This window comes from Brugia malayi, assembly GCF_000002995.4.
Source record: "Brugia malayi strain FR3 genome assembly, contig: Bm_v4_Chr3_scaffold_001, whole genome shotgun sequence".
NCBI classification, from domain to species: Eukaryota; Metazoa; Nematoda; class Chromadorea; order Rhabditida; family Onchocercidae; genus Brugia; species Brugia malayi.
In genome coordinates this window covers 10,898,155-10,909,543 of record NW_025062477.1, presented here as the reverse complement: position 1 = coordinate 10,909,543, position 11,389 = coordinate 10,898,155, and the positions used below count along the sequence as shown (strand labels likewise).

The following is an 11,389-nucleotide window of genomic DNA, read 5'->3' as shown; positions in this document are numbered from 1 at the left end:
ATTTAGAGGAAAGTGTTTGCATACTTATTTCTAGGATAAATCTAAAATCAAATAATGTATTAGATCAAATTAAATGATAATGATAGTTTCAGTTATATCAAAGCTGACATTATTGCTTCACTATCATTATTAGTGAAATTTGTTAAATGTTAAATATTTAATGCAAAAATAATCAAAAAGTTAATTCTAAGCGTTTTTTTTTTTTTTCAGAAAGAAAAGAAATCCAAAAATATGATGGTTTGTTGAGAAGGGATAAAGTTAAGTCTAAGCATATGTCTAAATATAAGACTTAAATGAAGTAATAAATACTTTTTGTATGCAATTCAGCAATCCGGAATTAACCGGAACTATCCGGAATCCATCCACTTTATATTCACACTATTGTCAAATTGGGAAAGTCAACTGCTTTTTTGTTTTGTTTTTTTGTTTTTATTTACAATGACCAGATGAAATGACCTTTCGTTGTTGTTGACAGGTGACAATGACAATAAAAGAAATGCTGGCATGCTGACATTGATCGAACAGCAATGTCATTGATATCATACACTGACACATTTGTAACTAATGCATTAAATTTATTCTCGATCAATATGATCTCAGGGAAATCAATCAATATATCTATTGTTACAAACATTTTTTAGAATATTAGAATAGGTTTAATCAACATAATTTCATATAATGTTACAGATTTATTAATAAAATTTGAAATTATCTATAATTATAAATCGAAAAACAAACAAAAAAAAAAAAAAATTGACGGTTGATTTCTTACAATAAGCTTTTTTTTTTTAGTAAAAATCTTCTAGGAATTTCCGAGAGTATAAAATTCTATTCTTCAACAATAAACAGCAATTAAAAAATATTCAGCAATGATAACTTCAACTTTTGGCTTCCTGACTGTAAACATTTTTAATCCAATTGATAGTCTATACAATAAAATTTATCAATTTTTAATTCTATGATAAAAAATAATTGTACAATTTAAAAAACAAAAAATTATATTAAAAAAATTTTTTACAATAAAAATTATCAGTATTTATTGTTTTTTTTTTTTTGATATAAAATAATAAATAATGATTTGTAATAATTATTTCTACAAAAAGCAGACAAAATAATCTGTTCAAATGACAACATCAGCATCTTTCATTATAAGCAGTTTTTTTTTTTTTTTTTTTTTTTTTGCTTTTCTTTCTCGACCATTTAAACATAGCATATTTTCTCGTGATGACATAAATAAGATAAAATATGGAGAGAGAGAGAGAGAGAGGGAGAGGGAGAGAGGGAAAAAGGAACCGTTGCACTTAAATCGTTCATTGACCAGGTAGGTCATTTGTATGAATTCTGAATTAAATGCAATAATTATTTTTATTACATTAACATTATGCACACTTATTGAGTTTTATTTAATGGTAGCAATCACTGCAAGAATGTCATCTAATCTTGTCATTTCATTTGGGTTAAATATTTATGATTACTCTAAAATAGGATAATTTTTATTAAAATGTGATAAATGATAAAACATATGACATCCATTTTTATCTCGTTCTCCATCCATTAAGATAATTAAACATTGTCAACTGGAAATTAGAACAGGAAAAAAAAAACAACCAGAAAAAAGTTTTCTAAAAAAAAATACGGAGATTACAATAACAATTATCATAGCACACTGCAGTTGAGGGCATGCAAGATGATCAACATAGCTAACTGCACAACTTAAAATATTAATGAAAAGCGAATAAATTTTTTTTCGTAATGTTTTTTCCACAAAATTAGGTCAGTGTGACAAAAATTAATTTTGTCTCTCTTTTTAATGCGAAAACATATTTGCATCATTTCCTTAAAAAATAATTCATGCAAAACATTTTAAAAAGCTGTTAAATATAAAGAATTCACAAAAAAAAAAAAAAAAAAAAAAAAAACTAATTAATATGTGATGATAAATAAATTTAGCTTTTTGGTTAGAACTAATAGTAGAAATAGTAGTGACGAAAATAATGATAATAACAAACAAAAAGTAATAAGAATAATGTATAATTACAATTTAAATATTATAAAAATTTTTTTCCAGTTTAACATACAAAAAATCTTACAAATTGTAAGATTTTCAAAAAATGCAAAATTTAAAGTTTTTTTAAAAAATTAATTTTAATTGTAAAAATGAATTGGAGCCATGACCAATTAAAAATTTTATTAATTTCGCTACTGAAATATTGTTAAAACTTTGATAATTAGGTTTTTTTTAAAATTTTATTTCATTATTATTACTGTGAAGTGACCAAACGGAACATGACCATCCCCCAAAAAATGCATGCAAAATAATCAATAAAGTTGAAAATATCTGTTTTTTTTTTTAAATGAATTAATATTTCTTAGTTTTACATACAAAAAATCATATAAATTCAGTAGCGAAATTAATAAAATTTTTAATTGGTCACGGCACCAACTCATTTTTACAATTAAAATTAAATTTTAAAAAAAAGTAAGTTCTACTAATGTCAAATTTTATTTTATTTAGGTGTTAAAATTATTTATGTATATTAATTCATTAAAAAAACCAGATATTTTCAACTTTATTGATTATTTTATACGCATTTTTGGGGAATGGTCATGTTGCGTTTGGTCACTTCACAGTAATAATGATGAAATAAACTTTTACAAAAACTTAATTACTAAAGTTTTAACAATATTTCAGTGGCGAAACTAATAAAATTTTTAATTGGTCATGGCCCCAATTTATTTTTACTATTAAAATTAAAATTTCAAAGAAAATTTAAATTTTATACTTCTTGAAAATATTACTATTTATTAGATTTTTGGTATGTTAAACTAGGAAATATGGCCATCCCAAAAAAATGCATGCAAAATAATCAATAAAGTTGAAAATATCTAATTTTTTTAATGAATTTATATTTTTAAATAGTATTAGCATTGAATGAAAATAAAATTTAACATTATTAGAACTTATTTCCCAGTTTAACATACAAATCATACAAATTGTAATATTTTCAAAATTTAAATTTTTTTTAAATTTTAATTTTAATTGTAAAAATGAATTGAGACCGTGAGCAATTATTAATTTCGCTACTGAAATATTGTTAAAACTTTAATAATAAAGTTTTTTTTTAAATCTTATTTCATTATTATTATTATGAAGTGACCAAACCGAACATAACCATTCCCCAAAAAATGCGTATGAAATTATCATTAAAGTTGAAAATATCCCTCTTTTTTTTTAATAAATTAATATTTCTAAATAGTATTAGCACTTAAATGAATGACATTTGATATTATTAGAACTTATTTCCAGTTTAACATACAAAAAATCTTACAAGTGGTACGATTTCCGTTCCATAAAAATGAATTTTTAATTTTGAAATAAAAATTAATTTTAATTGTAAAAATGAATTAAATCCATGACTAATTCCACCAAAATACAATCGCTAAATATACACTAAAGGCAATCACTAAAGGCGATCAACAAATATTCCGAGTATTACATGAGGGAAAGGAGGTCGTTATAACATTATCAATGCTCAAGAAGGAGACTAATCAAAGGCTGAAACAACTGTTACATAAGTTAAATAAAGAAAAGGAAAAATTAAAAATCTCGTTAAATCAACAGTCAACCTGCCGCAATTGTCTCTGTCTATCTTTAATGGTGACCTAAGACAATGGCGACAATTTTGGAGTAGCTTTGATGCTGCTGTCCATCCACAAGTAATTCCAGAAATCGAAAAATTAAATTATTTATATTCATGCCTTAAAGGAAATACCTAACGAACAATATCTTGATATGAAATCGCCTCTGAAAATTATAAAGTAATACAACGTCTACTCAAAGAAAAATATGGTGACTCCTCGACCGTAAGGACATTACTTCAGTCCACTAAGAAAAATGATGACAATTGGATTGTAACTATAGAAAATATTGAGCAGGTATTACGTCAATTAGAAGCCTTAGGAGATAACTTATCTGTCAGAAATACTATGAATGTAAGTATGGAACCTTTTCTTGAATGTAGACTCCCACAATGGATATTAAGTAAAGTGCATAGTCAAAAGAGGATAAATAAACCTTGGACAGTTGCAAAGCTAAGAGAATTCCTATCGCATTTGATTAATGTATATGAACAAGTAAAAAATTGCCAACGTTCATTTAACTATATCGACAGCAGATCGACAACGACCAAATATGGGCAAAAACAATAACAATACAATCCTGGAGGTACGTCAGCGTAGCGCTATGGAGTAATAATATGTCTTTATACAATTAAATAATATTTTTATATAAGTAATAATATTTTTATATTATTATTTATTATCGTATTTAATTCTGGAGATGACAAATATATGGCATTTATTTCTTTTTGAAGATTGACTAATCTTTCTTTAGCTAGTTCGATGTTCAATATTAAAAAATATATCTGAACATGATCCCATGGCACTAAAATTTTGTCGTAAAAGTTGGTTGGTTGTATGGAAGCAGGAATATGTAACACTTGAGAAGAAAAATAAGACATTTGTGGACGATAATAACTCCTCTTCGATCATGATTTAAAGGCGCCGTTGTTATTTAGGCTTAGGTTTATATATGTTAAAAGTTGGGAGTGGTTTATAATATAATTACAATGAATTCCATAGATATGACATCGGATGTTCATTTGCATACATAATAGCAGATAGATTAGTTGAATGTGAGGACAAAATGTTAACATTTGATAACAAATTTCAGCATATGACTAATAGATTTATATTATTGTTGGAGTGTTGTTGATATTGAATTCGCAACATGTTTGTTTGGTATTCCTTTTCAAACTTTAGAGGCATTTTTTTTTTGCTTTAGTATTGAAGCATAATGATCTTATCAAAAGCAACAACTTTTAGGATGAGAAGCGAAGGTCAGTGAGGAATATGTGTTTTTCTGCGGGATTGGCTTGCAAAGTTGAGGCAGACATGATGAACAACATACTGCATAAGGTGACAATTCAATCAGAATGACAAATTAATAAATTTGGAGGCAATTGAATTTTTGATCATTGATTCAATTCCTGAATGCTTTGTCCAGGAATCAGTTTTGAATTTTGTCTGTCCAGAAAAGTATGCAACTAGCACCATATTCTTTGAGCCTGCTCCTTCTTCATAGTGATATTGAGTCATGATAAGTTCGTGGACAGTTAGAGTAGAGAGTTTGTTTTTTTTTTTTTTTTTTTTTTTTTCTATTCGATAAGATGTCCACTGCTGTGATTAGTCAACCAGTTGGGAAATGGAGGTAAGCTTTGATTAGGTCCCTTTTCTAGATCTCTCTCCGAAGATGATGCCCTTGAAAAAGATTGCTTATGTCAGAAAAACAAGTATAATGTGTCGAAGACTAAACCTTAAATAAATGTTTCAATTGAGAATTCCGTTATCCAATACTTATTTGCAACAAAGAATGTAAATTGATTGCAAAAAAGTGTACATTGATTATGTGTTGAAAATTGCTCTTAATTTTTAATGAAAAATTTTTTCTAATTAAGAAAAAAATTGTACGAACTACATACATTATCAGTGGTCAATTCTCCATTAATAATAAAAAATTGAATGTAGAAACTTTAGTTTGTAATAATAATAGTTATTCCTTTCCCTAGTAATGAATATTTTTTCATTAGTAAAAGAAGCGGAAATAATTACTGATTAATTATTCTTTTTTTTTAATTTAAATTTATTTCTTAAAACAAAAAGATTAATTATAGCTTAATATTTTTACATTTGCTAGAGATTCGTGAAATTTTGTGCCAATTTTTTTATTCTAGCGATAAATTCTATATTTATTGGTAATTGGTTTGGTGAACGAGAAATAACCGAAAGAAACTTTAAATCATACCAATTAATGAGCTCCTAGCTAATTACTGGTCACTCCGCCTTTTTTGTAGCCTTTTTTACAGTATCATTTTTTTCTTTTTTTGTATAATAAAAAATTATTAATTATTGGTCAAAGTCTTCTCGACTTGATAGCCAAACTCACATTTAGCTGTTGACAGGTAGGTTGTCTACTCTTTATTTCATTAATTAACTTTATTTCATTAACCAAATACAGATTTGATTGTTGACAGGTAAGTTGTCTACTCTTTATTTCATCCTTTGCTTTGAGAATTGTAAAGGTCTTCCAGTGTGGCATTTACTTTTATAAATAATTGATGTAGCATTAAAAATTATATGCTAAAAGAAAAAAATTATATGCTAAAAGTTTAACCATCTCCGTTTCAATTGAGAAATCCGTTCTCAATATTCATTTGCAACAAAGAATGTGTTGAATTGCTCTACATTGATTATGTGTTGAAAATTGCTCTTAATTTTTAATGGAAAATTTTTTCTAACTAAGGAAAAAAATGTACGAACTACATACATTATCAAAATTATTAATTATTGGTAAAGTCTTCTCGACTTGATAGCCAAATACAGATTTGATTGTTGACAGGTAAGTTGTCTACTCTTTATTTCATCCTTTGCTTTGAGAATTGTAAAGGTCTTCCAGTGTGGCATTTACTTTTATAAATAATTGATGTAGCATTAAAATCTAACTTTAACTGTAAAAAGAGTAAAGGTCATCCATTAGGGTACAACTCTTTATTTACGGGTAATCACGCGCTTAAAAGAGGTGGGAAATTGGTTCGCGATCACTGCTCCCTCGAATCTACTTCCTCAATTTTTCTAGTACTGTTCAATAACTTCGATTAATGATAATTTTTATCTCAACCAACTGAAAATCACTCTTAACCATAGGCTAAAAATCCTGCAAAATTTTGCCATATTTCACAACTTAATCATTCAGGACAGATTGTTATGGATTAAGACTGTCACCGAGGAGCTTTCGAACGAGCAAAGCCCTTTACCGCATGCATTTTTGAAAAGAAAAGGGAAAATTTTTTCCAGTGTAAATTATATGCTAAAAGTTTAACCATTTATTGATTGAACATGTTTAAACAGGACAAAGGAATGGCGAAAGCGTTTGCTTTAGCAGAAGAGAAAATTTGTTTAAATATTAAAATTTAAAAGGAAATAGTTTAGAGATATTGTTGAAAAAGTTTGAATTAATAATAATATATGCATATGTGAAAGTGCAGCATAATGCGTTTGTTGAAATTGCAAATTATTGGTTACAATTTTTTTTGTTGTTGTTGCAGATTCCAGTTCTATCCAATAAATAAAGTTTAGAATTTTTTTTAATCCTGAATTGTGAATGGTTTCATTCTTTTTTCATCAATCATTATGATTATTTTTGATTTCTTTCAAATATTCTAAATGTATCGAAAATATGTGCAATGTCGAAAATAGGAAAAAAGCATGGAAATTCGTTTTTTTTACGTCTGCGATAGCTCTTTTTACGTTTGATGTCTTCACGTTAAGATTTTTTAACTCGAAATATTTGAGAAATTTATTTTGTAGGCATCCATATATATAAAGTCGTATGACAAAGATATGTGACCAACTGTGAAAAAAAAAAGTGAAGTAAAATTGTGTTATTCAGAACCTTTTTATTAGCTCCACTACAGAATTTGAATTTTTAATATTTATCGAGAAATATTTTTTTGACATTTCATTAACAACTCCTATAAACTAGCTTCAATAATTATTTTTTCTCTGCTAATTTAATTTTTCTTTCATTTTATTCCAATAAGTTATGATTAATCTGATGAATGTTTTTATTGTGTAATCGCACCACTGAATGCATTAATTTGTTATATTTGTTACAGTCAAATTCGGATATTTCGATATTTCATAATAATTCAAATAATAATAAAATGAATAGTCGAATTGTTCTTTTTTTTCACATTGCAGCAAGTGATTCAAGATATAAATTACAATTTTCTTTTGGATTTATCGAAATACGCATATATCCTTTTTCGCCCCAATCGGTGCCCCAACTGAAAATTAATTATTATCAATTTATTCATTAGTTTAATTTTTTCATTGATTTAAAAAAAAAAAAAAAAGATTGTAGTATATTTTAAAAATGAACTATCCAACATATATAACGCAATTAGCTTTCCTTTTCTTTCTTTTTGCCGCAAGTCTATATAATACTATCAAAATGATGTATAACTTATCAATTTTATAAACAATTTCTTTGATTTAAAGGAAGAAGAAATTAATAACATTATAAATGATTTATTCATTTAAAATAATGATGTTAATATAAAATTGCTATCAATTTTTTCATTGTTGTAAATATTTCATTAATTAAAAAATTGAGAATGCAAAGTGAACGCATTATCTTGGCTAACAATTTCAATTTACCATAGGTTTTAAATAAATAGAAATAGAAAGACGACAAAAAAGCAAAATATGTTTTAAGCTTCTAATTTAAATAAAATAAAATAGCACAATAAATTGTTCAAAATTCAGTCAAAAAATTTAAATAAGAGAAAATTTTTGCCTGTTTTTAATTAAAATATAATTATTTGTAAATCCAACCGCTAATACCGTATGTGAATAAAAACCTTCGTCGCATTGATCACTAAATATTCCTGCAAATTATTCACATCTAATTGATGCCTAAAATTTGTAATTTTAGTTGAAAATGGTATAAATTAATTAAATAATAAAATAATAGATAAACTTCTTAAATTTTATTATTCTTTAATTTGCATTAAATTATTACAAATTTAATCATTTTTCTTTACCTTATTTATTCAACTTTTCGTCTTTTTACAATTTTTGTTCATTCGTCTCTTTCAAATTTTAAATTTAATTAAACAAATTTTCTTACCTTCTTTATAATTTCTGAATTTAGTTGACAATAAAATTCTTGTAACCACCGGTCCTTTTGCCAGAAGTGCTTTAAATAATAAAGGTGTAACACGGCTTACTGTAAAGGTGGCAACAGGTTTTCCAAATCGTGCACTTTTCATTTCACATGACCCATGCTTTTTCCATATGGATAGCTCTTTTCGCTTACTAATCCATTCTTTTTCATAACATATGCGGAAAACTGAAGAATTATGCTTTTAAATTATATTAAAGAAATAGTATATTTGCATAATTTGAATTAGCCTTTGTTATTATTAGTATTACTATTAATTTTATCATCATTTATTATCATTAATAATAATGTTATCATAAAACGTTTTCATTGCTTATGATCATCACCAAACAATTTGATTTAATGAAAATAAAATGCTATCATTTTATACATATGGAAATAATTTTGCAAAGAAATAATAAAAATTAGCGTTGTGTCACTGTTAAAATTTCATACAGCTTAAATTTAATACTACTCTATTGTTTATTGTTACTATTACTATTACTAATATTTTTATTATCATTATTGTCAATGTTGTTGCTATTATTAAATTACTAATTATTATTCATATGTATTAATCGGTTTTCTGTTTATTTCCTCCAGAAATGAACAGAGATAATTCATTTCATTTCGATAGATTTTATTATATCTATCTGATTATGTGAGTCTAAAAGCTGTATTACATTTCCGAATCTTCCAAACAACGAACATGGACCACTGCAATCGACTAATTCCTGAACCGAAAGCTTGCGCAATTTCTTGGTTTGTGATTTAGCTAATGCTTCAAAAACACCTACAAATGCATCGGCAGCAGCTTCACCACATCCCTTAAAGTAATATTTCATTAATAAACGAATGAGAATTTGAATATTAGCAAAATTATTGTTTTATTTAGAACAAATTTCTACACGATCTGAATTATTTGAAAAAAAATAAAAGAGAAGATAAAGAAAAAAGCGCGCATTTTTTGCTTCTCATAAGATAATATATTCCATAATTTACTTACATATGTCAAATTAAATTCTCCCAAATTTTTTTAGAAAGAATAGTAGAAAAAGATTTTCAAATGCTCATTTGCCATTCTTCTTTTATTGGATAAAGAACACTTTTTTGTAAGCATAATTTTATCATTGCTGATTTCTTTTTTCATTTTTTTTTTTTTTTTTTTTTTTTTTAAACTACTAAATTCCTATCAGGTATAAAAGATTATTCAACAAAAGACTGACCCGATTGGTTTTGAGATTTCTAACTGCGGTGACATATTTTTTAGTTACCCAATTAACAGCTTTCAATTTTTCATCAGTTAAATTTTGCGGAATATGGCTATCATCCGTATCATTAAATTTGATCACCGGAAATTCGTCCTGCATATCTTCCTCTGCCTGTAATTAATTCATTAATCTACTGCAATTACTTTTCTTAATGTTATTTACCATAATTTATACCACTTGTAATTAAAATTCTTTTTTCATATTTTAAGGAATGGAAATTTTCATCTTACCATATCACTCATTACAGTTAAGCCAAGCATAAACGATGATTTGCCTTGTTTATACAACTCATTATGCTTTTGAATTTCTTCCACATTTTTAGCATAAGCCAACAAGCGATGTGGTTCCGGTCGATTATCCTTAACTCCTTGTTCTACAACGAAAGCGGAAATTGGAAATAAGTTTTGAATTTTTTGGATAAATCTAAAATAATGCGTGGTTTTGCTGGAAATTACGTAAAGCGCTGTTTGGCAGCTGACACGTAGCCATTTCAAATATAATTAATCAAATTATAATAAAAATTAATGCGTGAAATTTGCACGATAATTAATAAATTTAAATATATAATATCATTTAAGCGGTCAGGAAAACTATCTGCAGTCGATTCAACTTATTCAATTCATATTTTAATTAAAGTGATAATGCTTCGGATTAACGATTCTGAAAATTACAAATGAGATGAGTGAAGTAAATTAAACCAGTCGAATAAAAATAAGAAATATTAAGAAAACCGCTAATGAAATTTTTAATTACTTACTGTATTCTGTTACAAATTTCACATAATCATCATAATGTTTCGAATACAATGCACGTAACTTTGAGTGACTTAATGCTTTGAATTGCCTGCAAAATAAATGTCACTAGAAGATTGCAAACTGTGAAATTTATCAAACCAAGTATTAAATGGCTGAAGCTGACCAGAAAAAATTTTTCAATGAAAATTTTAGTGTAGCAAATTGAATACAAAAAGCTATTTTTAATTTTAATATTAACAATTCAGATTTTAATAATTTGTTAAAATAATAATTTAAGAAAAAAAAAAAGAAAAAAAAAAAAAACATACTGATAAATTAGACTGCTACAGCTTAAGATGGAAATTTGTAAAAATGAAAGGAATAGAAAAGCTTTTAGCGGTGATAGAAGATAATGTCTCATTTTGCAATATGCAAAGCCCAAAAAGTCCTTTGAAGTTGCCAACTTCTGTTGATTTTTGGTTGGAAAACAATTCCTGTTGACACTTCTGTCTGTAATTGATAAGGTATTATTTAACCCAAAAATTTCTTATCACTTAATTTGAGATCTGACTGTTTCCTATTTCCTGCAAAACAAAAGTAAC

The 11,389-nt window shown here is 26.3% G+C and overlaps 1 protein-coding gene across 1 annotated transcript; it reads right to left on the bottom strand.

Annotated features, from left to right (window-relative positions):
* Nucleotides 1–7,807: 7,807 nt before the first annotated feature.
* On the bottom strand, nt 7,808–11,208 carry Bm8207 (Uncharacterized protein; the record flags this gene model as incomplete). Its single annotated transcript, XM_043080819.1, has 8 exons — nt 7,808–7,904; nt 8,417–8,507; nt 8,750–8,971; nt 9,492–9,609; nt 10,009–10,164; nt 10,284–10,426; nt 10,811–10,896; nt 11,117–11,208. 8 exons carry the CDS (start codon nt 11,206–11,208, stop codon nt 7,808–7,810), a joined length of 1,005 nt encoding a protein of 334 aa, XP_042936753.1.
* Between the last annotated feature and the right edge of the window lie 181 nt (nt 11,209–11,389).